The sequence below is a fragment of the Schistocerca gregaria genome, chromosome 9 (genome assembly GCF_023897955.1).
Source record: "Schistocerca gregaria isolate iqSchGreg1 chromosome 9, iqSchGreg1.2, whole genome shotgun sequence".
In the NCBI taxonomy this organism is placed as follows: domain Eukaryota; kingdom Metazoa; phylum Arthropoda; class Insecta; order Orthoptera; family Acrididae; genus Schistocerca; species Schistocerca gregaria.
Window position 1 is genome coordinate 220,099,833 of NC_064928.1, and position 27,395 is coordinate 220,127,227.

The 27,395-nt window shown below is 42.1% G+C and overlaps 1 protein-coding gene across 6 annotated transcripts in view; it reads left to right on the forward strand.

The window, feature by feature from the left end:
* The window catches only part of LOC126292008 (kelch domain-containing protein 2-like), a 180,428-nt gene that overhangs the window by 125,332 nt on the left and 27,701 nt on the right, over nt 1–27,395 (forward strand). For 4 of the 6 annotated variants that reach the window (XM_049985796.1, XM_049985795.1, XM_049985793.1 and 1 more), the window contains 2 exons: nt 2,319–2,500; nt 26,951–27,003. In XM_049985796.1, the coding sequence (XP_049841753.1) occupies nt 2,319–2,500; nt 26,951–27,003 (235 nt within the window). Of the gene's footprint in view, nt 1–2,318; nt 2,501–26,950; nt 27,236–27,395 lie in introns of those variants that run through there. The other 2 variants (XM_049985797.1, XM_049985798.1) reach the window with 1 other exon arrangement.

The window sequence follows — 27,395 nt, forward strand, 5'->3', positions numbered from 1 at the left end:
ACACACACACACACACACACACAACTTGCACACACGGTTACACAACGCCTGCTCCCAATCCCTTACCTCATGGCTCATACCCCTGTAATAGACCTAGATCCAAGACCTGTCCCATACATCCTGCTACCACCACCTACTCCTACAAAGGCCTTAATGGCCGGAAGCTATGATTGTGTGAATCTTTTTATTGTGCCTATCTCGACCCAGCATCTCCGCTATATGCCAAGGAGCAACTTTCCTTCTCTCGAATTGTTATATTTTCTGTGAAATTCGGTGATATACAAGGAATTACTGAAATGAGTAAAACTATTTGAGTAATATTTTCAGATTAACATGTCATAGTATATCCTAAAAAGGAAAATTTACTTGAGAAAACTCTAAAATTATGAGAATACAGGATGGCTAGTCATCAGTCAGTTTCAGATTGCAAAATTCCTGAACTGCTGATAAACACATTTACAAGTCTAAAATCTTCCACAGAATCATTAGCTTAGTCAAAAAAGTGTTCTGGGTTGTGGAAGGTTTGAAAAGAGAGTTGTGTCACTCAAAAAATTATTATTATTATTATTTTTATCGTCGTCATTTATTCATTTCGCCCTCTAAGGAGCATGCGGAACCATTAATTCTTAGCTTTCTTGTTCTTCTTTTCTTCCCAAAACTTCCTCATTCTGTCACTTTGGGCCTGTCTTCTTCCTTGTGTCCACGTGTTTTTCAATTTCAGATTCTTTTCCATTGGGTTTTTGGTTCTGAACTTATGAGAGTTTATTTCCTGTCTGTACGCAGTCCGTGTGGTTTCTAGTGGGTCAATACTGAGTTCCGTGAGGTCATTTTGGGTTTCTGTTAGCCAGTTTGAAATGGTTTGGCAAGTTCCTTTGATGGTAAGGAAGATTTTCTTGATTGTTGTTCTTGTTGTTATTTATATAAATGATATTCCATCTAGTATTACAGGTAACTCTAAAATATTTCTGTTTGCTGATGACAGTGGCTTGGTAGTAAAGGATGTTGTGTGCAACATTGACTCGGTTTCAAACAGTGCAGCTCATGACATAAGTTGACGACTTGTAGAAAACAATTTAACACTAAATCACAGTAAGAATCAGGTTTTATAGTTTTTGACACATAATTGAACATAACTCGACATTTTAATTTCACTGAATGGGTGTATGATTAGTGAAGCTGAACAGTTCAAATTTCTTGGTGTTTAGATACATAGTACACTGTCGTGGAAAGCCCACGTTCAGTATCTTGTTCAAAGACATTATTTGCTGCCATTTTTACTATTTGAATGGTATCTGAAGTAAGTGATTGTTCGAAACAAAAATTAGTCTACTGTGCTTATTTTCATTCGCTTGTGTCGTATGGTATTATAATTTGGGCTAACTCTTCCCATTCTAAAAGGATATTTTTGACTCAGAAACGGGCAGTTAGGCAATAAGTGGTGTAAGTTTGCAAATCTCTTATCGACCCCTGTTCACTAGTCTGGGTATTTTGACACTGGCCTCTCAGTACATATATTCTGTACTGTCATTTCATGTTAACAATATCACCATATTCCTGAGAATACACCCAGTTAATATTCGGCAGAAATCCAACCTGAATTTGGATCTGACTTCCTTAACTCTTGTGCAGAAAGGTCTGCATTATACTGCTGCATCCATTTTCAATAAGCCACCACAAGAATTCAAAAATCTTAGCAGTAATCCATGCACTTTCAAATCGAAAGCAAAGAGTTTCCTCATAGTTCACTTCTTCTATTCTGTTGAGGAGTTCCTTGAAAAATTAAGCTAATTCTTATGTCGTATTGTGTCTCCGTTTACTGAAAATTATGGCTTGACCCTTTTCTTTCATAAACATTTTATTTTTATCTTTTGTTACTTTATGTTGTAATTTTTTTGAACATTTGCTCCTCAATTTGGTCCTACAGAACTTGATGTGTAAATAAAAAGACCTCATTTGAGAGGGACACACACACACACACACACACACACACACACACACACACACACACACACACACACACACCTACAAGAATGAGTGGGATCTAAAGATCCCAGAAGCTTTGATTAGTATTTTCTACTATTAACTGTGTGTTGGCAGTAGTGAAGGTTACTACTGCCCTGCCATTTTGCATCTTTGTGATGTTGTAGTATAGCCTCACACCAGCTAACTCTAACAGTGCAGTGGTACTCTTTATTTTACAGCATGCTGCATCATCTTTGTTCTGTAAGCAGACAGTAACTCTTAGCCAAACCTACGATGTTTAAACTCACAGCATGTATAGTGATTGTGTGCAATTGTATTTCCTGCACGGCCACCAGACGATTGCTGGGTGCTGGAGGTGCCGGATATCGCATGGTCAGAGCTGAAGGACATACCCTCGATCCACAAAAGGAAGCCACGGCTCTGGCACAAGGCCCCACTGGTCCCAACTGGCGAAATTGTCGTCATAGGCGGCTATGCCAAAAATATCTTTGGCACCGACGAAATGTTTGCTGGGAAGGTGAGTGTCACATTTTCAGTAGGTATACATTATAATGAGAAGCACCAGGTAGTATCCGAGGTACAGAAGTCACCCACCGGTGTTCGAAATATTTGCTCGGTAAACACTGTGTCATTTGTGACCCGCTACATTTGCAATCCGCACCTGCACGCACACTACAAAAATGATTTTTTTTTTGCACATATGTGGTTCACTCAGTAGGTTATTTTTGAATTTCCACCATAAATACACGAGTACATGCATACTTGTCGGTGGGAGTTTGCACTCAGAAGTATGGTGGTGATGTCTTATGGGGGAACCATATAGACTGATCCTCTTTGATTTTCTTCATACTTACTGAATATTAATTTCAATGTGTGGAAGGGGTTCCTAAAGCATTATGATGCAATTGTCAAAACAGCTTGAAAAAATTGATTTCTAAGCTCATAAGATTTCTATGTACTGTTAAGTACAAAAAATTTCCATCATTTTGCGAGATTCACCAGTAGCTGAATGCGTAGCGTGAAAGTCTTAAAATCGCAAAGTCCTGATTCAGTTCTCACTAGTAGTAACATTTTTAATTTTGTCTGAATCCTATATTTATTATCAAATTAGTATGTTACTTAACAAAAACTGAATCATAATTTGTGATAAAGGTAATAATGTTTTGTGTGTAATTTTCTAATCACATGAACATAAATTAAAATTTTATATAGACATGGAATGCATTATTGTTAAAAGAGCAAAATTATGTATATGCTTTATACTGTTCAATCTCCAGAAATAAAAATAGCATTATATTTCCCATTTTTCTACACTTGTGTACCATATTTTGAATGCTTACATATATGTGAAATGGTACTTCAAAACCAGCGTCAGAAAAGGTTAGGGTGTTCCCTGCAGGCGAAGCGCAGTTCTTGCTGGGGGAACTATGAGAAGTGGGTGACTAGGCATCTACACAATGAAGGTGGATATCATTAATGTGATGAGCCTTACTGGGAAGGCGTAAGAGTTGATAGACTTCATGGAAAAGGAGAACAAAGAACTGATGGGACTTAGTGAAGTTAGATGGAAGGGGAGAGGATAGAGGAAACTGAGGAAAGGCTCTACTGGAGTGGTGGACAAGAAGCCAAAAATGTAGTAGGTATCATAGTAAAGCCAAACCTAGAGGAATGTGTGGAAGCAGTAGAATATGCAAGTGATAGGATGATGAGGATTTGACTGAGGACAAGGAATGTAGTGAAGGATTTCATCCAAGTATATGCACCACAGACAGGAAATAAAGAAGAGAACCTAGAGGATTTTCTAGAGGTATTAGAGACTTATAATTACAGATGTGGAAGAAATATTGAAGGGTGACTCGAATACGCACGTAGGCAAAGAAAGGCTGGGGAAAGAGGAGATAATTGGCCCATATGGATAGGGGAGGAAAAATGAGGAAGGGGAGAAACTGGTTGATTTCTGTGAAATAAGAGGGCTGATTGTGGGCAACAGATGGTTCCGTAAAAAGAACAGCCAAAAGGTAACGAGATATGGGTGGGGTGACAGACAGACGAACACGGTCAACGATTACTTTCTTGTGGAAAAGAAAAATCGGAGACAGCTGACACATGTAACTGCACTCCCAGGAGAGGCTTTTGATGGAGATCATCCAGTTGTGGTGGCAAAGATGAATTGAAAAGCATGAAGGAAGAAAGGGAAAGGAAAATAAAAGTGTGGAAACTAAAGGATGGCCCGGTACAAGAAAAGTTTAAGGAGATACTTAAGCATAAAATCCCTAACATCGAGTATGGCAATGTGGAAGAGGAATGGTGTAAGTTCAAAGAAGTATTTGTAAGCTCTGCTGAGAAGACCTGTGGCAGAGTGCCCAGAAAGGTAAAGGAAAAGGAGACACCATGGTGGAATGAGAGAGTGAAGGAGGCAGTTAAAGAAAAGAAAAAAGCCTGGCATGAATGGAATAGAGGCCTAACAGCTGAAAGTAAAAGGAAATACCAGGATAGTAAATATAAGTGTAAGAAAATGGTAGCAGAAGAAAAGAGGAAAATCTGGGAGAGATTCACCCAAGAGTTGGAAAAAGATGTTGCTAGTGGTAAGAGGATAATACATGCAATTACAAAGAGTATGAGGAAGGGAAAAACGTACCCAAAGTTAGTGAAAGGGGACAGTGGAGAGCTATTAATGCAACCAGAGGAGATAGGGAAAAGATGGAAAGAGTACTTTGATAAATTACACAACTGACCATTAAAATTGCTACACCAAGAAGCAATGCAGATGATAAAACGGGTATTCATTGGACAAATATATTATACTAGAACTGACATGTGATTACATTTTCACGCAATTTGGGTGCATAGATCCTGAGAAATCAGTACCCAGAACAATCACCTCTGGCTGTAATAACGGCCTTGATACGCATGGGCATTGAGTCAAACAAAGCTTGGATGGCATGTACAGGTACAGCTGCCCATGTAGCTTCAACGCGACACCACAGTTCATCAAGAGTAGTGACTAGCGTATTGTGACGAGCCAGTTGCTTGGCCACCATTGACCGGATGTTTTCAGTTGGTGAGAGATCTGGAGAATGTGCTGGCCAAGCCAGCACTCGAACATTTTGTGTATCTAGAAAGGCCTGTACAGGACCTGCAACATGCGGTCGTGCATTATCCTGCTGAAATGTAGGTTTCTGTAGGGATCAAATGAAGGGTAGAGCCACAGGTCGTAACACATCTGAAATGTAACGTCCACTGTTCAAAGTGCCATCAGTGCAAACAAGAGGTGACCGAGACATGTAACCAATGGCAACCCACACCATCATGCTGGATGATACACCAGTATGGCGATGACGAATACACGCTTCCAATGTGTGTTCACCGCGATGTCGCCAAACGTGGCTGCGACCATCGTGATGCTGTAAACAGAACCTGGATTCATCCGAAAAAAATGACATTTTGCCATTCGTGCACCCAAGTTCGTCACTGAGTACACCATCGCAGGCGCTCCTGTCTGTGATGCAGCGTCAAGGGTAACCACAGCCATGGTCTCCGAGCTGATAGTCCATGTTGCTGCAGACATTGTCGAACTGATCGTGCAGATGATTGTTGTCTCGCAAATGTCCCCATCTGTCGACGCAGGGATCGAGACATGGCTGCACGATCTGTTACAGCCATGCAGATACGATGCCTGTCATCTCGACTGCTAGTGATACGAGGCCATTGGGATCGAGCACGGCTTTCCGTATTACCCTCCTGAACCCACCGATTCCATAGTCTGCTAACAGTCATTAGATCTCGACCAACGCGAGGAAACGTGATGGTACGCCTTTCTCCTCCTTACACGAGGCATTACAACAATGTTTGACCAGGCAACTCCGGTCAACTGCTGTTTGTGTATGAGAAATCGGTTGGAAACTTTCCTCATGTCAGCACATTGTAGGTGCTGCCACCAGTGCCAACCTTGTGTGAATGCTCTGAAAAGCTAATCATTTGCATATCACAGCATCTTCTTCCTGTTGGTTAAATTTCACGTCTGTAGCACGTCATGTTCATGGTGTAGCAATTTTAATGGGCAGTAGTGTACTAAATGTGAAGAACAGCAATGGAAGGGGAATAAAAGTACGGCAGGGGTCTGGAAGAAGAGGAGGATATAAAGATTTCAGAAGTGGAACTAGCTCTGAGAAAAATGAGAACAGGAAAGGCACCTGGGATAGATGAAATTACTGTGGAGATGATAAAGGCAGCTGGACCAGTTGGGCTACAGTGGCTATATAGACTAATAAGATTTGGACCCAAAAATGTGTACCTGAAGAATTGGGAAAGGGAATAATAACCCCAGTTTTCAAGAAGGGTTACAGGAAAGTATGTGACAACTATCGAGGAATTACACTCATATCTCAAGTAGCTAAAATAATGTAGAGGATACTGGAAAGAAGAGTGAGGGAAAAAGTGGATGGGCAGTTAGAAGACGAGGAGTACGGCTTTCATCATGGTAGATCAACAGTGGACCCAATATTTATTATGAGAAAGTTGATGGAAAGACATTGGGAGTATGGGAAAGATCTGGTGATGGCATTTCTCGACCAAGTGAAAGCATGATAGTGTTCCCAGGGAAAAGGTATGGGCAACCGTGAAGAGAAAAGGAGTTGGAAAGCAATCACATGATGCCATACAGGCAATGTATGACAAAAGCTCTAGTTATGTGCAGACACCAGTTGGAAGAACTGAATGGTTTAAGAATATTATGGAACTAAGACAAGGAAGAGTGATTTCACCACTACTATTTATAATAGTGATGGATGAAATAGTCAAAGAGGCCAAAAAAGCCCATAGAAGAAGGTGAATGAAGTTGTTACTATTTGTGGTGTGGAGAACAAGCAGTAAGGAGGTATAGAAACAAATAGACATCCTAAATGATAATGTCGAGAAATGTGGAATAAAATTTAGTCTGGAGAAAAGCAAGACCATGGTGGTAACCAGAGCGGAAAGAGAGGGCAAGGGACAAACTTATATTAAGAGACGGGATATTGAAATAGTGGACAACTATAAATATTTGGGAAGTGTGTTTAGGAAAGCTCATTTGGAGACAGAAATTAGCAAAAGAATACAACAGAGTAGTACATTTTACCAGTATGTGAGGGGCTTGGTGTGGGGAAGGGAAGTACCAATGAGGTGCAAGCTGGTGCTATACAAGACTTACTTCCCACCCATACTAATTTACGGCTCAGAGACTTGGACTATGACTAGAAGAGAGGAGAGTAGGACACAGTCCAGTGAAACAAAGTTTCTGAGAAGTATGCTAGGGAAGACGAGCAGAGACAGAGTGAAAAATGAAGATGTTAGGGAGGAAATTGGAGTGGAGAAGTTGACTGGGAAAATTGCTTGGGCATGTGAAGAGGATGGGGAGGGAAGAATACCAAGAAGAATGATGGAGTTCAAGATTGAGGGCAAGAGGCCAAGAGGAAGACCGAGAACAAGATGGATTGATACAATAAAGATGAGTTTAAGAAGGAGAAACCTGCTATGGAACCAAATTGTGGAAGAAGAATGGTGGAAAGACTGAGTAAAGTGGCGAAGTAACCATTGATACCCCAACCCGACCAGATGTTGGATTGGGGGGGGGGGGGGGGGGTCGATGATGATGATGATAGCTTGCATATTCAAGTGTTTGGTAATTAAAAATATAAACATGTTATTAAAAAAATGAGATTCAGTACTTGTTAACTAATGTTTCCATTTCATAATAATTATGGGATTTCAACGAGAATAAAAAAAATATGCCCCCTTGCAAGATTCAAGCCAGCACTTGGCTATCTTTGGCTTTTTGAATTGCATTGTATTGCATTGCTTTAGGAAATTTGTCTGGGTGCTAACCTTCAAATCCTATATGAAGAAAAGCAATGAGGGCCAGTCTCCAAGGCCCCTTTTTTAGATGGTAAGAAAAGAGAATAGGAATGCCATCCTGAGTATGTATTGAGGATAAAAAACAAGTAAGTAAGTGAATCATGACACATGAAATCTCTCTAGTCGATATTTTGTGGTTAGTGATATTGATATTGCTTTAGAATAGTAGAAGGAAGAATCCAACAGTTCCTCTCTTCTTAATCGAAAGCTTTCGTTCGTACACTCATTGTATTTAAGAAAACACTGTAAGTGAATTTAATTGGCAATAGATTCAACTAAACAGCACATGTGTGTCTGCCCCATTCTTCTGGCCAGAAGTGCTCGGACATGTTGCATGTCTTACTTAACACTGTCTGGCTAGTACAGGGATACCAGTCAGAGGTGTTCAATGACTGAGTGCCAAAGTGTGAAACTAACACTGTGCAGAGCCATGGCAGACATGCTCCTTCCAACGATACGGGAAGCTCTGTATTTTTTACTAAGTGCATCGGAGTACATTTTGTGGCATAAGTGTGGTATCTTAATGTCTATACACAGCGCATTAAAAGTGATGGGGCGTACATTCATCATCAAACTATTTTAGGATTACTGTACAAATAGAGGGAAAAGTGACTAATATAAGGGAAGGGAAATTACAGTTTATTGGGTCTCTCTCAATATTTTCATTCAGTAAATATTGGTAGTTGTCAGAGCACTGTTCCATTGTAAGAGCGACAGGACAAAATACAGGCACCTCACTTTTGTAGTTCGGTTTCTGATTTGCCAGTAATACACTGTTGTCGTCCTCCCACCCACCCACCCACCCACCAAATTGAAGGAAATGGAAACTGTGCCCAGGAAGATCAGTGCCAGTGACAGAGCTAGCAGTGTGAACGTGCGGCGTTTGTGCGAGCAGACGACTGCTGGATGCTCGATGTCGGCGAGACGGGGGAGGAGTGGGAGCTGAAGTGGACGGAGGTGGTGCTGCCGTACGACCACGGGGAGCCCCGCTGCTGGCACGGGGCCTGCTGCACCGGGGAGGGGCAGCTGCTCGTGCACTCGGGGCTCACACAGCCGCACTACTACACCCGCATCAAGCTCAAGGTGCCGCCGGACTTCTCTCCTCGTGTCTGTTAGCGTCTTCAGCACTGTTTTGTTCTGTTTACAGTCATTTTCGATCTCTTCCTATGTCAGTCTAGAGTATTCGACAACTGACAGTATTTTCAAAATATTGATGTCAGGAGTTGATACGTCAATATTTTAAATTCTGTACTGAAGTCTTCGTAACATTTTAATGTCGATGTAGAAGGCAAAATATTGACTTCCAGTGTCGGCGAAAATGTAGACTACTTTTAAGCAATTGTCAATTTTTTTTTTTATTTTATTAATTTTCCGAACGAATAATTTTGTGGTCGCGTCTCGTAGCATCATCAGTCCTGTGGTTAAAGGAGTAGAAATCTCATTTGGAAGAAAAAGTCATATATCGTGTTTCTCCTGCGTGTCCAATTTGGTAGCAAAAACTTCTGTTGAAAAGACTGGTAAATTACTTCTGTGAAAAGAGTTGTAATGTGGTTTATATAAAATATAGTAGCAGGTGATGAGCTAAGAGAGGATCAGACCTCAAACTAATTCAAGATGTATTCAGTAATTGGAATTCGACGTATTATGTGGTTGGAGGAGCTTTGCAGCTATGTCCATAGATGTCATTAAATACCACGTTAGTGCACCACTGATGCTAACAGCTGAAGATGGTTGTGACATTCTGCAGTTGCAAAAATTTACTGCTTGTGAAACTGGTGTAGAAAATTTGTTGCCAGCAGTAAAGTAATCCTTGTAACTGTTATGTTTAGTATCAAAATATCAGGTATGCAGTCAATGCAGACTACTGGAGAGACTGAAACGTAACATCGTAACAGAGGTCAGAAATCGAAAAGCCTTAAAACCGACTGAGACCATCATATATTAGCCGTTCACGCTGCAGATTGAAGGCAGTCAAAATCTTGAAACAATTTGCTTGCAGCTATTGAAATGACTTCCAGTGAGGATGAGCTACAAAGAAGTTGAAACGTTGATTTCCTACACCTTGAACAAGATCCATTAGGAGTATCATTGGGACTACGTACCCAAAGCTGCAAAACATTGCAAATTAAGTATTTGATTTGGATAACCCCATCGTCGGCTTATTAAAGACTGTTCTCAAAAGTGGGAAGTGCTCGCTATCAACAACTAATAGACTGAAGGGAAATCATCTGTTGAAAATGTTATTGTTACAGTCTATTGACAGATAGTTGTAGGATACATAGTCTTAGTTATTGTTATGTTTATTGATTAATAAATATGATAAATGATGTGTTCGTATGTTGTGTTTTATGCCGTTCTGTCGTAAATCCTTTATTTAACATTGATGTTTTGTGTGCAGTTATTATAGCCTATCACTGTTTAGTTGAAATTGATGATTAGCCGAGATTACAAACTGCTGTGTTGGGCCTGCCTTTTAGTCTCTTCATGCCTTATAGAGATAACTCCCTTAGTAACAGACTCCTGTGCTATTTGTTCCAGTATTGATCTCTACACACCACAGCAATTTCTGCTAACTTGGCTATTTTGGTGGAGGTTTCCCAGAGATTTTCTACCTGTCATATTTTTTCCATTACCTATTAAATTTCCCCCTGTGAGTCTGGGGGTAAAATAGGCCCGAGGTACTCCTGCCTACCATAAGAGGCGACTAAAAGGAGTCTCAAACTTCAGTGCTAAGAAATACGACCTCAGAATGCCTTACCCCTCCCCAGGCCACACCATGGGAGGAACACCAGGCAAAGGATGGCAGCGAAGCTTATTCACCCCAGTACTTCGTACATATGAGTGCTGGTGGGGTATCTTTATTGTTAATGAAACCTCAGTTTCTTGTGGAGCATTTAGGAGAAAAGTATGGCGAGATGGAGGGCTTGTCCAAAATGCAGTCAGGGTCGGTCTTTATCAAAACAGCATCCTCTTCCCAGTCACGGGCACTACTAGCCTGTGACGAGCTGGGGGATGTTTCTGTTTCCATCACACCCCGTAGGAGCTTAAATATGGTCCAGGGTATCATATTTCACAGGGACCTTCTTTTGCAGTCTGATGATGAGCTGCGTGCCAATTTAGAATGGCAAGGTGTCCATTTCATCTGGTGCATCCACCGGGGTCCAAGAAGTCAAGAGATAATCAGGTTGCCACTGGCGCCTTCATCTTGGCCTTCGAGGGTGACACATTACCCGAGAAGGTCAAGGTGATGGTCGACCACTGTGATGTAAAGCCATATATCCCTCCCACAGTGCAATGCTTTAAGTGCTAGAAGTGTAGGTCTTCCTGCTGTACTTCCAGCATCACCTGTCGGGATTGTGGATGTCCTTCACATCCCAATACTCACTGTGCCCCGCCTCCCATCTGTGTCAGCTACGGAGAGCACCATTCGCCTTGGTCGCCAAACTGCAGGATTCTCCAGAATGAAACAAAAATAATGGAGTACAAGACCATGGACCGACTGACCTACACTGAGGCTAAGACAAAATATGAGAGGCTACATCCTGTGAATATGACATCAACCTACGCCGCTGCTATGACAACGGTTCTGCCATCTTCCGTTCAGCCACATAGAGCTGGCTCTCAGAGCTGTCAAGACTCCACCTGCCTCCTTGATTGGGGGGGGGGGCACTTGCCTCCCTGTTGCTCCTGCACAACCTACTTGAGAGAAAACAACCCTAAGAACCAAGGCACTGCAGTGGCACACACACACACACACACACACACACCACCACTACCTACAAGCTCTGTGTCTAAGGATGAATTGGAGATTCTGGTGCTGCTGAGGACAGAGATCGTGTTCGGCCCTCAGACACAATGGATGTCAATCGTGCAGGTACTCATCTGGTGGCAGCAGGTGACCCTGAAGTGATGACTGCCTCATTGAGTGTTTCATGCCTGCCCAGTCTCACGATCACGTCATCCTCCACTGGAACTGCAGCAGTTTTTTCCTCCACCTGGCTGAGCTACGGCAACTGTTAAGCTTTACACCTGCTTTCTGTATTGCCCTCCAGGAAACCTGGTTCCCGGCAATACGGACCACTGCCCTCTGCAGCTATAAGGGATATTACAGGAACCGCAACAACTATAATAGTGTCAGGTGGAGTTTGCGTCTATGTCCTGAACTCAGTATGTAGTGAATCTGTGTACCTTCAAACCCCTCTTGAAGTTGTGGTTGTCAGGATAAGGATGACACAGGAAATAACTGTCTGCAATGTATATCTTCCTCCAGATGGTGCAGTACCCCTGAACGTATTAGCTGCACTGATTCATCAACTCCCTAAACCTTTCCTACTGTTGAGAGGGATATTTTAATGCACATAACCCCCTGTGGGTTGGCACCATGTTTCTGGCTGAGGTAGGGAGACGAAAATTTTCTGTCGCAACTCGACCTCTGCCTCTTAAATACAGGTGCCCCCACACATTTCAGTGTGACACATGGCACATACTCGGCCATTGATCTCTCGGTTTGCAGTCTTGGCCTTCTCCCATTCTCCCATCTATCCACTGGAGAGCACATGATGATGTGTGGTAGTGACCACTCCCCCATCTTCCTGTCACTCCCCCGGCATCATGCCCACAGATGACTATCCAGATGGGCTAAGGCAGACTGGGTAGCCTTCACCTCTGCTGTCACCATTGAATCTCCCCCACGCGGTGCCATTGATGTTGTCGTTGATCAGGTCACTACAATGATCATTTCTGTGGTGGAACATGCGAGCTCTCTTTCTTTAGGGTGCCCCCGGTGAAAGACAGTCCCTTGGTGGTCGCCGGAAATCGCTGAAGCAATTAAAGAGAGTTCGCGCACCTAATAGCCTCTAAATGGCTCTGTGCCTACATTCACCAACTTATAAAATGACGGAAACAGGAATGTTGGAAGAGGTACTGTCGACCATTGGGTGTCATACGTCACCTTCCCGAGTCTGTACGAAGATCAAACGTCATTTTGGGTACCAGACCCCAGCAGGTGTCCCTGGCATTAACATCAGTGGTGTATTATCTACTGATGCAAATGCGATTGCCAAGCACTTTGCTGAGCACTATGCTCGAGCCTGTGTCAGAGAACTATCCCCCAGCCTTTCACACCCTCAAATGGCGGATGGAAAGAAAAGTTCTCTCGTTCACTACACGCCACAGTGAACACTGTAACGCCCCATTTACAAAGTTGAAGCTTCTCAGTGCCCTTGCACATTGCTCTGACATAGCTCCTGGGCTGGATTGGATCCATAGTCAGATGATTAGACATCTCTTGTCTGACTTCAAGTGACATCTCCTCGTCATCTTCAACCGGACCTGGTGCAATGGCGGGAGAGCAACGGCATTCCAGTGCTCAAATCCGGTCAATACCCACTTGATGTGGATAGCTACTGGACCATCAATCTCACCAACTTCCTTTGTAAGCTGCTGGAACGTATGGTGTATTGAAGGTTGTGTTGGGGCCTGGAGTCATGTGACCTACTGGCTCCATGTCAGGGCGGCTTCCACCAGGGTCGCTCTACCACTGATAATGTGTCCCTCGAGACTGCATCCGAACAGCTTTTTCCAGTTGCCAACATCTGGTTGCCATTTTTTTTTACTTACATAAAGCATACGACATGACCTGACGACATCATATCCTTGCCACTTGTATGAGTGGGGTCTCTGGAGCCTGCCCCCACGTTTTATCCAAAACTTACTGTTACTCTGTACTTTCTGTGTCCAAGTCAGTGCCTCCCGTAATTCCCCTCGTATTCATGAAAATGGCGTTCCACAGGGGTCCGTATTGAGTGTTTCTCTATTTTTAGTGGCTGTTAACGGTCTAGCAGCAGCTGTAGGGCTGTTGCTCTCATCTTCTGTGTATACAGATGCCTTCTTCATTTCGTACTGCTCCTCTAGAACTGGTGTTGCTAACGAGTGCCTACAGGGAGCCATTCTCAAGGCACAGTCATGGACTCTACCCCACGGCTTTCAGTTTTCAGCCACTAAGTCATATGTCGTGCATTTCTGTCAGCGTTGCACCGTTCATCCTGAACCAGAACTTTACCTTTATGACGATCCACTCACTGTAGTAAAGACATATCGATTCTTAGAACTGGTTTTCGACACCCGATTGACTTTGCTACCTCACCTTCGTCAGCTTAAGCGGAAGTGCTACCAGCACCTCAATGCCCTCCACTGCCTGAGCAACACCAACTGGGGTGAAGCTCGCTTTACACTGCTGCAGTCCTACAGAGCCCTTGTTTAATCCCGCCTTGACTATGGGCGTCTGGTTTACGGTTTGGCGGCACCCTCAGCATTGCGTATACTTGACCCAGTGCACCACTGTGGCGTTTGCCTAGTGACGGGATCTTTTAGAATGAGTCCGGTGACCAGTGTCCTGGTGCAGGCTGGATTCCCTCCATTGAAGGTTAGGCCTGCGCAACTGCTCGACATGTTCATAGTTCTCCTGCACGTCTGAATTAACATCTCCTTTTCCCAACTGCGGTGGTTCATCTCCTGCATCGGCAGCCCCGAGTCCTTCCCATTACCACCTCTCCTTGAGGTCCGTTCAACACCTCCACAGTAAACACCTAGGCCACAGATTCTTCTGGACCTTTGAATGGCCCTAAAGACTCCATTAACCCTGCGGCTCTCTGCTGTCACTTCCTCTAGATTTTCGATATGTACCGAGGCCATGAAGTGGTTTACACCAACGGCTCGATAGCTGATGGTCACATAGGCTTTGCATATGTTCATGGAGGATATATCGAACAGCGCTCTTTGCCAGATGGCTGCAGTGATTTCACTGCAGAGCTGGCGGCCGTATCTCATGCTTTTGAGCACGTCCGCTCATGCCCTGGCAAGTCATTTCTCCTGTGTACTGACTCCTTGAGCAGTCTACAAGCTATCGACCAGTGCTACTCTTGCCATCCTTTGGTAGCGTCCATTCAGGAGTCCCATCTATACTCTGGAACGGTCCCATCGTTCAGTGGTGTTTGTGTGGACCCCAGGACTTGTCACAATACCAGGCAATGAATTTGCTGACAGGCTGGCCAAACAGGATACGCACAAACTGCTTCTGGAGGTGGGCATCTCCAAAACTGACCTGTGTTCTGTCGTACGCCTCAGGGTTTTTTGGCTTTGGGAGACAGAATGGCATAACAGTACACACAATAAACTGTGTCATGAAGAAGACTACGAATGTGTGGAAGTCTTCCATGTGCTCCTCTCGCAGGGAATCAGTAGTCCTCTGCCGGCTCCGCATTGGCCATACGTAGCTAATGCATGGTTACCTCCTCAGTCACGAGAACCCACCTCGGTGTCGCTGTGGCTCACAAATGAATGTCATCCACCTCTTGCTGGACTGCCCACTTTTAGCTGCTCTACCACGGACTGTTAACTTTCCCAGCACCCTACCTTGTTGGCTGACAATGCCTCAACAGCAGCTTTAGTTTTACGTTTTATTCATGAGGGTGGGTTTCATCGTTTGATTTAAGTTTTAGTGCATGTCCTTTGTCTGTGTTCTCCACCCTAGTTCTTTTAGGGTGGAGGTTTTAATGTGTTGCAAAGTGGCTAGGTTCTCCTTTTTATTCTCATGGTCAGCCAGCCATGGTAATCTGCTCTCTTGTTTCGATCTCTTCTACATGCTTTTTGCCCTTCTGTCGTTCTTGTGGTGTTCTCCTTTCTTCCAGCTGTGTTTTGTATGTCTCGATTATTTTACTCCCACTCTTGTGGAATTATTTTAATCGGAACAAGAGGACCAATGATCTAGCAGTTTGGGCCCACCCCCACCCCCTCTTTTAAACCAACCAACCAACTACCTATTCAATTCCCAGTTTGTGTACTCTTGCAAATTTTTACACCACCTATCTGGAGCTCCACAGTACGAATTCTTCCACAATTTCCAACAAACATGTTCCCCCTCAGTAAAGTTCTATGAAAGAAACTGCCTACATCACAGTTTATGTACCCACATCATATTCTGTCACAAAAATAAGACAAAAAAATTAACATAAAATTTTCATATCTATGCAAAAAATATTTCATGCTGACCACAGCAGGAGCAACATGTCACTAATGCCATATCCTGTTGTATTGGGTGTGAATGTTGTTGTTGTTGTTGTTGTTGTTGTGGTCTTCAGTCCTGAGACTGGTTTGGTTCAGCTCTCCATGCTACCCTATCCTGTGCAAGCTTCTTCATGTCCCAGTACCTACTGCAACCTACATCCTTCTGAATCTGCTTAGTGTATTCATCTCTTGGTCTCCCTCTACGATTTTTACCCTCCACGCTGCCCTCCAATGCTAAATTTGTGACCCCTTGATGCCTCAGAACATGTCCTACCAACCGATCCCTTCTTCTAGTCAAGTTGTGCCACAAACTTCTCTTCACCCCAATCCTATTCAATACCTCCTCATTAATTACATGATCTATCCACCTTATCTTCAGCATTCTTCTGTAACACCACATTTTGAAAGCTTCTATTGTCTTCTTGTCCATACTAGTTATCGTCCATGTTTCACTTCCATACATGGCTACACTCCATACAAATACTTTCAGAAACGACTTCCTGACACTTAAATCTATACTCGATGTTAACAAATTTCTCTTCTTCAGAAACGCTTTCCTTGCCATTGCCAGTCTACATTTTATATCCTCTCTGCTTCGACCATTATCAGTTATTTTACTTCCTAAATAGCAAAACTCCTTTACTACTTTAAGTGTCTCATTTCCTAATCTGATTCCCTCAGCATCACCCGATTTTCAAGACACTGTCCATTCCGTTCAACTGCTCTTCCAGGTCCTTTGCTGTCTCTGACAGAATTACAATGTCATCGGCGAACCTCAAAGTTTTTACTACTTCTCCATGAATTTTAATACCTACTCAGAATTTTTCTTTTGTTTCCTTTACTGCTTGCTCAATATACAGATTGAATAACACCGGGGAGAGGCTACAACCCTGTCTCACTCCTTTCCCGACCACTGCTTCCCTTTCATGCCCCTCCACTCTTATGACTGCCATCTGGTTTCTGTACAAATTGTAAATAGCCTTTCGCTCCCTGTACTTTACCCCTGCCATCTTCAGAATTTGAAAGAGAGTATTCCAGTCAACATTGTCAAAAGCTTTCTCCAAGTCTACAAATGCTAGAAACATAGGTTTCTTTTTTCTTAATCTTTCTTCTAATATAAGTCGTAAGGTCAGTATTGCCTCACGTGTTCCAATATTTCTACGAAATCCAAACTGATCCTCCCCGAGGTCCGCATCTACCAGTTTTTCCATTCGTCTGTAAAGAATTCGTGTTAGTAGTTTGCAGCTGTGACTTATTAAACTGATAGTTCGGTAATTTTCACATCTGTCAGCACCTGCTTTCTTTGGGATTGGAATTATTATATTCTTCTTGAAGTCTGAGGGTATTTCGCCTGTCTCATACATCTTGCTCACCAGATGGTAAGAGTTTTGTCAGGACTGGCTCTCCCAAGGCCGTCAGTAGTTCCAATGGAATGTTGTCGACTCCGGGGGCCTTGTTCCGACTCAAGTCTTTCAGTGCTCTGTCAAACTCTTCACGCAGTACCTTATCTCCCATTTCGTCTTCATCTACATCCTCTTCCCTTTCAATAATATTGTCCTCAAGTACATCACCCTTGTATAAATACTCTATATACTCCTTCCTCCTTTCTGCCTTCCCTTCTTTGCTTGGAACTGGGTTGCCATCTGAGCTCTTGATATTCGTACAAGTGGTTCTATTATCTCCAAAGGTCTCTTTAATTTTCCTGTAGGCAGTATCTATCTTACCCCTAGTGAGATAAGCTTCTATATCCTTACATTTGTCCTCTAGCCATCCCTGCTTAGCCGTTTTGCACTTCCTGTTGATCTCATTTTTGAGACATTTGTATTCCTTTTTGCCTGCTTCATTTACTGCATTTTTATATTTTCTCCTTTCATCAATTAAATTCAATATTTCTTCTGTTACCCAAGAATTTCTAGTTGCCCTCATCTTTTCACCTACTTTATCCTCTGCTGCCTTCACTACTTCATCCCTCAGAGCTACCCATTCTTCTTCTACTGTGTTTCATTCCCCCATTCCTGTCAATTGTTCCCTTATGCCCTGCTTGAAATTCTGTACAACCTCTGGTTCTTTCAGCTTGTCCAGATCCCATGTCCTTAAATTCCCACCTTTTTGCAGTTTCTTCTGTTTTAATCTACAGGTCATAACCAATAGATTGTGGTCAGAGTCCACATCTGCCCCAGGAAATGTCCTACAATTTAAAACCTGATTCCTAAATCTCTGTCTTACCATTATATAATCTATCTGATACCTTTTAGTATCTCCAGGATTTTTCCATGTATACAACCTTCTTTTATGATTCTTGAACGAAGTGTTAGCTATGATTAAGTTATGCTCTGCGCAAAATTCTGCCAGACGGCTTCCTCTTTCATTTCTTAGCCCCAATCCATATTCACCCACTATGTTTCCTTCTCTCCCTTTTCCTACTGACAAATTCCAGTTACCCATGACTATTAAATTTTCGTCTCCCTTCACTATCTGAATAATTTCTTTTATTTCATCATACATTTCTTCAATTTCTTCATCATCTGCAGAGCTAGTTGGCATATAAACTTGTACTACTGTAGTAGGCATGGGCTTTGTGTCTATCTTGGCCAGAATAATGCATTCACTATGCTGTTTGTAGTAGCTTACCCGCACTCCTATTTTTTTTATTCATTATTAAACCTACTCCTGCATTACCTCTATTTGATTTTGTATTTGTAACTCTGTATTCACCTGACCAAAAGTCTTGTTCCTCCTGCCACCGAACTTCACTAATTCCCACTATATCCAAGTTTAACCTATCCATTTTCCTTTTTAAATTTTCTAACCTACCTGCCTGATTAAGGGATCTGACATTCCACACTCCGATCCGTAGAACGCCAGTTTTCTTTCTCATGATAACGACGTCCTCCTGAGTAGTCCCCGCCCAGAGATCCGAATGGGGGTCTATTTTACCTCTGGAATATTTTACCCAAGTGGACGCCATCATCATTTAATCATACAGTAAAGTTGTATGTCCTCGGGAAAAATTACGGCTGTAGTTTCCCCTTGCTTTCAGCCGTTCGCAATACCAGCACAGCAAGGCCGTTTTGGTTAATGTTGCAAGGCCAGATCAGTCAATCATCCAGACTGTTGCCCCTGCAACTACTTAAAAGGCTGCTGCCCCTCTTCAGGAACCACATGTTTGTCTGGCCTCTCAACAGATACCCCTCCATTTTGGTTGCACCTACGGTACGGCCATCTATGTCGCTGAGGCACGCAAGCCTCCCCACTAACGGCAAGGTCCGTGGTTCATGGGGGGATTGTTGTTATACATTGAAATAAATATTATGTTTTCAAGAAATGAACACTACAGGAATAGCAACTGGATGAACAGTTTTTGACAAAAATGTTAAATGACTTTAACAGACTTGCCATAAATATATTTAATCCTTTCATTGTTGACTTTATTCTATGCTAAAGTAGCTGTGTTAATAACTTAACACATGCATACCTGCTGCCGTGCCGCATTTATTGTTGCAGTTCCTAGCGATTTTCGTAAGACGTGCGAGAAATGAGTCTGCCTCCCTTATTTGAATGTAGCTGCACTTACTGGTATCTGATGCTGATTAAACTTGGCAGACTTGTTTGTATAATGTTATAATAACCTTGAAGGGTGTGATACCTCTGTAAACACAAGCCTTTATGTAATAGTACTTCACAAAATGGTTCATATTGTACCACAAATTCTTGTTTTTCTTTCTAGAAGCGTTTTGGCAATAATTATACTGTCATAAAAATTGTCTTGATAAATGTAGTTACATTTTCCAAGGAGAGGTGAAAGCACAGAGAAAATAGTGTCTTGAAACTTTTTTCTTTCCACAGTGTATATTTCTAGATCAGAGATACATCCACTTACAGTTTCGAAAAACAATACAAACAAGCAAACCATATCTGACTTCTGAAATTTTCCCGGCGTATTTGTTCTTCTAATAATTTCCGGGTATGCAGCCGGATCCCGTCGACATTCTGCCACGATATTTCGGCCCACAAACGTCCGGCCATCATCAGGTGAGTACACAACTACTGAAGAGCCCAGGTGCAGTCGCGGTATTTATACCGATTCTCGCGCACGTGTTGACATGCGCGGCATAGCCGAGTTGTACGTGCTGCCCTCGGTGGTGAAAGTAAAAGATCATCTAGTCATTGAGTATCGAATGACGCTGTCTATTCCGCTGTGAATGTATAATTTTAATAACAGGATTCCAAGTTTTATCCAGTTGAAAGCCGTTGTCACGATTTATAAGATTATTTGGCAAGACGTATTTCCACTGATTCCTTGATTACGGAATCCCAAAATCCAGAAACCGGAGCTAAAATTTTTGTTCCATTGTATTCCAATGAAATACAGTGCTCTGCTACTGCCGATTTTGACGGTTGCCGCAGACGGGTGTATCTTTCATGTTCTGTACATCGTTCATGGACAGTTCTTGTCGTCTGGCCAATATATGCAGAGCCACATTCACAGGGAATTTTGTAGACGCCTGCTTTCTTCAGTTGTAAATCGTCTTTAACGGATCCAACCAGGGCCCGGTTCTTTGCTGGTGGACGGAAGATAACCTTGATTTTATTCTTCTTCAGTAATCGGCCTATTTTCGACGACACATTCCCGGCGTATGGAAGAAACACAGTTGATTTAAAGTCGTCATCAGCGTCCTCAGTGCGCTGCTTCTTGTTATGACAGTTGCGCATGGCCTTTCTTATTTGGCGTGAAGTGTAGCCATTCTCTTTAAAAACCTTCTCTAAGTGTTCTAATTCTGCGTGGAGGTTTTCATCGTCCGATATTACATGCGCTCGATGTATTAAGGTACTGAGAACACCGGCTGTTTGTGCTGGGTGGTGGCAGCTTGACGCCTGGAGATACAGATCTGTGTGAGTCGGTTTCCTGTGCACAGAATGTCCTAATGACCCATCATTTTTACGGCATACTAGCACGTCTAGAAATGGTAAAGTGCCATCTTTTTCAATCTCCATCGTGAATTTGATGTTCTCATGTAAAGAGTTTAAATGATGAAGGAATTTCTCCAGTTCCTGTGTGCCATGAGGCCATACAACAAAAGTATCATCTACGTACCGCCAGAAGACCGTAGGCTTTAAGACAGCAGACTCAAGTGCTTTCTCCTCAAAGTCCTCCATAAAGAGATTAGCTACCACAGGGGACAAAGGGCTCCCCATGGTGACGCCGTCTGTTTGTTCAAAGAATTCGTCATTGAATAGAAAGTACGTTGAGGAGAGTATATGTTCAAACAAGGCCGTCATTTCTGCACTGAATAAGTTACCAGTAAAATGTAACGATTCCATTAAAGGCACTTTGGTAAATAGTGAGACCACATCAAAGCTGACTAATAAATCCGAGCTGCTAAGCTTAACTTCCTTCAAGCGACTGACAAAATCCTCGGAATTACGTATATGGTGGCAACACTTACCCATATACAGCTTTAGTAGTGAGGCCAGATATTTTGCTGTAGAATAGGTGGCAGCACCAATATTACTCACTATTAATCGTAGTGGGGCACCATCCTTGTGTATCTTGGGAAGACCGTAGAGTCTTGGTGGTACTGCATTGTGTGGTCTCAATCTCTTGATAATTTGTTCAGGTAGAGAACAGTCATTCAAAAGGGTAGCAGTTTTCCTTGATATTCGGCTTGTTGGGTCCTTTTCAATTCTGCGGTACGTGGAATCATTTAGCTGACAATGTATCTTCTCGTTGTAGGCTTCCCTTGTCAGAAAAACTGTGGCGTTACCCTCATCCGCAGGCAGTACGACTGTGCTAGTATCTTCTCTGAGGCTGCGGAGAGCAGCTCTTTCAGCTGGCGAGATGTTACTCCGTTGTGGCGCACATTTCAACAACGTTCGGCAAGATTCACGTAGAATTTCGTCTGCATTATCCGCAGGGAGACGTCTAATAGCTTCCTCAATGGAACTGATGAAATCCGTTAAAGGCAGTGAAACAGGAGTAGGGGCGAAGTTTAAACCTTTCGCAAGCACTGACATCGTCGCATCGTCAAACGATTTCTCCGTAAGGTTCACCACGGATCGTCCAGAGATAGCTTCTTGCGGCTTTCGTGTTACGAGTTGGCTAAACTCCGCACTTTGCCTGTTCGTACTGTTCCTGTGAGCCCAGTCTGCCTTGGCCCAAGATACACCGTCAATCCAGTCCCAGCTAAGGGAAGAACATCTTGCTGCAATCTTCAGATGTAAATAATATAAATTCCTGGCAACAGTGTCTAACTCACGACGCGTATAACGGATTCGTTCTCTTAATAAAGCCAGACTCGCCTTGCGTTTTATATTGTTGGCGGCCACACTATTAATAAAATGAACAACTCTGGCGAAAGTTGGAATCAAGTTATTGTTTCTACATTTCAGTAAAAAATTTAGTGAACACAGCAACCTGGCTCTTTTCTCACGTAATTTATCCAGTACATGGATATCCTGAACCATCTCCTCCCCGTAAAGGTATTTGATGTGACTTCTGAAATTTTCCCGGCGTATTTGTTCTTCTAATTGTAGCTTCCGTCATTGCCTCTTGCTACTTTCTTCTACTAATGTAACAACCCTGTTTCATCAGCACATAAGAAATTGATGGAAAGGAGGAGAAAAGTTGGGGGAAAGACATGCATGGTAATATATTTGTAATATCAAATTTAACAGCAGTGGAAGAAGAGTAACAAGTGATGCATTAAAAAAATTAAATTATTGGATGGCATTCATTATTGGTTGGGAGGCCCCACCTGGGGATGTTAGCCATCTGTGCATATAGATGTCACAGGGAAGAGTTCCTAGAATGTAGAAGTACAGCAAACTGCCAATTGTGCAGGCTAATATGGACCCAAAATCACATGGATAACCAAAAAAATGTATATGATCCAAAATTCTCATTTTTTACTGGAAACTGCTATTTACAAAACTCTGCTTTACATAAACATTACTCGCCAGAAACTACTGACCTTTAGCACCTATGGGAAAGGCAATCATATAGACAGGAAATTTGCAGTGAACTTATTACAAGGGTAGACTTCTTGCACGTAGCTGAAGATGAAATGGGAAACAACAGAAAAAATTGCAGAGATCAAAACACCTTCAGCTATTTAAATTTCCAGTTATATTATTTGAACAACCAGTTTCAGCATGACATTACGTCATCTTCAGGCCTCCTGACAGATGTATATGTAGAATCCCACGTCTGGTCTGTTCAAAATAGGGGCCAGCATTCAGTGACTGATATCCATAAATTTTTTACACACTGATCCTTTCAGTCATCACTTGTCGGCAAGTGATGATTGAAGGGATCGCTGTGTCAGAAATCAAGGTTTCCAGTCTTTGAATGCTGGCCCCTCTTTTGACTGGACCTGGGATTCTTCCTGCATGACAGTCAGTGGGCCTGAAGATGTCGTAATGTAGTACTGAAACTGGAAATTTAAACAGCTAAAGGTGCTTTAATTCGACATTTTGTGTTGAACAGCTGAGGTCTCCCAACTATCTGTAGAAAGATGAAACCAGAAATGTCCGATGGTGGGATAGGGGTCCACTTTGTTTTCTGGCAGTAAAACATGAGTCACGTGTGTGATATTGTGGTCTTCATTCAGAAGAATGGTTTGGTGCGGCTCTCCTCACAGCTCTATCCTGTGCCATATCTCATCATAATTTCTGAAATCTACATCCATTTAAACTTGCTTACTGCATTCATCTCAGTTCTCCTTCTACAATTATACCTCCCACATTTCCCTCTAGTACAAAATTAATAATTCTTTCACAGCTCAGGATGTGTTATGCCAAGTGATCCCTTCTTTTATTCCAGTTGTGCCATAAATTTCTTTATTCTCGTCGATTTGGTACCCTCTAATTATTTATTCTGTCTACCCACTCAATTTCTATTCTCTTTTTGTCTGAAGGGCTTATCATCCATGTTTCACTTCTGTACAAGGCTATAATCCAGACAAATACCTCCAAAAATGACTACATAACTTTTAAATTTGTGTTAGATGTTAACAAAGTCCTCTTTTAAAAAAAATGCTTTTCTTGTTTTTGTTTTTGCCAGTTTGTATTTTATATACTCTCTCCTTAAATCAACGTCAGTTTTTTCCTTTCCAAATAGCAAAACCTGTCTATTATGTACAGTGTATCATTTCCTAATCTAATTCAAGACATTGTCCATTCCATTAAACTGTACTTTTGAGCCTGTAGCTGTCTCTGACACAATTTTAATGTCATCACAAACAGCAAAGTTTCTGTTTCTTCTCTCTGAACTTAAATTTCCTGTCCAGATTTCTCCTAGTTACCTTCACATCATGCTCATTAAGCAGATTGAATATCATTGGGGATAAGCTACAACCCTGTCTCACTCCCTCTTTAATGTCCATCAACCCCTACAAGTTGTAAATAACCTCCTGTTCCCTGTATTAAATCCCTGCTATTTTCAAAATTTGAAAGAGAGTATTCCAGTCACCATTATCAAAATCTTTCTCTAAGACTACAAGTGCCATAAACCCTTGTTCAAGATGATCTGTAGGGTCAGTATTGCCTCACAGGTTTCTACATTTCCCCAGAAGCCCAAACTGTTCTTCCCCGTGGTTGACTTCTAGACATTTTCCCAATATTCTGTAGATACTGTGACAGTATTTTGCAAGTGTGACTTATTCAACCACCAGTTCACAATAGTTGGTAATATTCACACGTCAGCTGTTGCCTTCTGTGGAATTGGAATAATTATTTTCTTTGTGTATATGAAGGTATTTTGCCTACCTCATATAACTTAGGCAGGAAATTTGCAGTGAACTTATTACAAGGATAGACTTCTTGCACATAGCTTACACAAGAGGTGGGATAGTTTTGTTATGACTGGCTCTCCCAAGGTTGTCGTCTACTGTAGGGGCCTTGTTTCGACTAATGTCTTACAGTACACTTTCAGATTCCTTTTACAGTATTGTATCTCCCACCTCATCTTCATTTATGAGGTTGGGCAGATAAGTAATTCCTCTTAACTTTTTGTGTGAAAACTGCCAAAGTTTTTTAAGTGAAACAAATGTAATTAACGTTCTACATCTAAATTTTTCATGTCTTACATATTTATTACTCAACATAGTCACCCTGTCGACGAACACATTTCTCTCAATGAGAGACTAGTCTGTTGATATTGTCACTCTAGAATGTTTGAATTCATTGATAGAGCCATGTCACGTGTGTTTGCACTGTTTCATCATCATCAAAGTGAAATACTCGAAGTTTTTGCAGATGAAAATTGGATACAGCCAGCATGGGGCTGTATGGAGGATGATCGATATCAGTGAACCCGAGGTGTCGAGTTGTTGCAGATGTCACAGCTCTTGGTGTGATCTTACATTGTCATTCTGAAGGATAAGGTGCTCCATGTGTTGGCAGTTAGAAACTTGATCACAGCAGGCCTTTTCTCACGCAGAAGCATAGTTAATGCTACACCCTGCCAAGTTACATGCTTAAATTTGTAGCCCTCTAGCGGCAGAGCATTGCAACTTGGATCAGGTAAGTGGAGAAGTTGACCTAGTAATATGCCCGACATGTAATACCTCAGTCAATATTGAGAACAGAATAAAAAATTCAGAGGCATTACTTTTTGGTACACCCTCATACATCCTCTTCCCTGTCTATAATATTTCTTTCGGTGAACTATGAACAGGTAATTTTCAAACTGCATTATCCACATCCAGACAATTGGGAGTTTGCATTATCTTCTATAGAGTTGTTCAGAGACATGGGGGTATGACATTAAGCATGTATTTAATACTGACAAAAGTGCCAGTAGCCACCTCTTTCTCCTGCCATAATCCATAGAGAGTTGGCACCGAGCAAGATGGCACAGCAGTTGTGGCAGTGGGCATGTATTTGGGAGGAGCAGAGCTCCAGTTCCTGTCCAAACATTCTGCTCTAGATTTCTTGCAGTTTCAATGGATTCCTTGAGACAGGTACCCACGCACTTCAGCATATAGAAGTTTTCTTCCTCACCTAGCTAAATCTGAATTTGTCTTTAGTGACTTCAGTGTCAACAATATGTCAAACTCTTTAACTACGAATGCACAAATATTTTCCATTAAGGTTCAGTTTTGAATATTATTAGTTTGTGGAAGTTGTAGAAGGAAGAGTAATGCAAACAATTGATGAACATTGAAGTGTGTACAGAAAATATTGAACCTTTGGATGGCAGAAATACATTTATGATTTGGAGGTACAGAGCCCAAATCCTCTTCAAAGTAGTTTCTTTGGTAAGTTCTCAAACTTCTCATAACCTTCCTACCGTTGTTGGAAACATATCTGGAACCCATCATTTGGAATGATGATCAGCCTGGCCATAGCACTCCACACAATGTCTTCATTAAACTTCAATCATGTTCCCTTCAGAGGCAATTTCAACTAAGGAAATAGCCAAAACTCACGTGGAGCCATGTCGAGTAATTAGGTAGTTTGACTACCCACAGGAATGGTGTATTTGGCAATGAAACACTGAATCAGATGTGCAGAATGGGAAGTTGTGTTCTTCTGGTGGAACTGCAGTATTTTTGCTGCTCACTGATCCAGTAGTTTGGACACACACACACACACACACACACACACACACACACACACACACACACACACACACCAAATAAAAAGACTTGTACCAGGCAGCTGAATTCCCCACAACAACATTGTCATTTCAGTTGTTGAAGATCTGCCAAATGCAGTTTACTATCCACTGATGTGGTGGACATCTTTGAAGCAGTTGTAAGACTCCTTTATCCTGAGTTTCTATGGCATCTCTACCGAAGGAACTCTCCCGCACTTCATTGGTTTATGTGGGAAAACAAGAGGTTTGGAACTTTTTTTAACATATCTCATAGTGTGTTAGTAAGTCAAATCTGAGGATAAAATGACCCATGGAAAGGATAGTGCAGGGATGGTGCATTTAAATGTTTTCATAGTTGCCTGAACCAATTTTAAAGTTCTGACTGCAAAATGTTATTTTATTCTTTTTCAGGATCATGCGGAAGAGCTGATACTTCTGAACTTCACACCTAAGTCTTTGCGCAGGTAATAATACATATCTTAGGTATCACTGATCATCAGTCAAAGCAGTGTGTAAGCTGACGTTGCTGTACGTATCATTACAAAAGATCGAGAGACAGTTAAATGTGTCAGCTATCTAAAAGTAAATATAGTTGATATGAATATAATAGAGGGAAACATTCCACGTGGGAAAAATATATCTGAAAACAAAGATGATGTGACTTACCAAACAAAAGCGCTGGCAGGTCGATAGACACACAAACATACACACAAAATTCAAGCTTTCGCAACCGGCGGTTGCTTCGTCAGGAAAGAGGGAAGGAGAGGGAAAGATGAAAGGACGTGAGTTTTAAGGGAGAGGGTAAGGAGTCATTCCAATCCCGGGAGTGGAAAGACTTACCTCAGGGGGGAAAAAG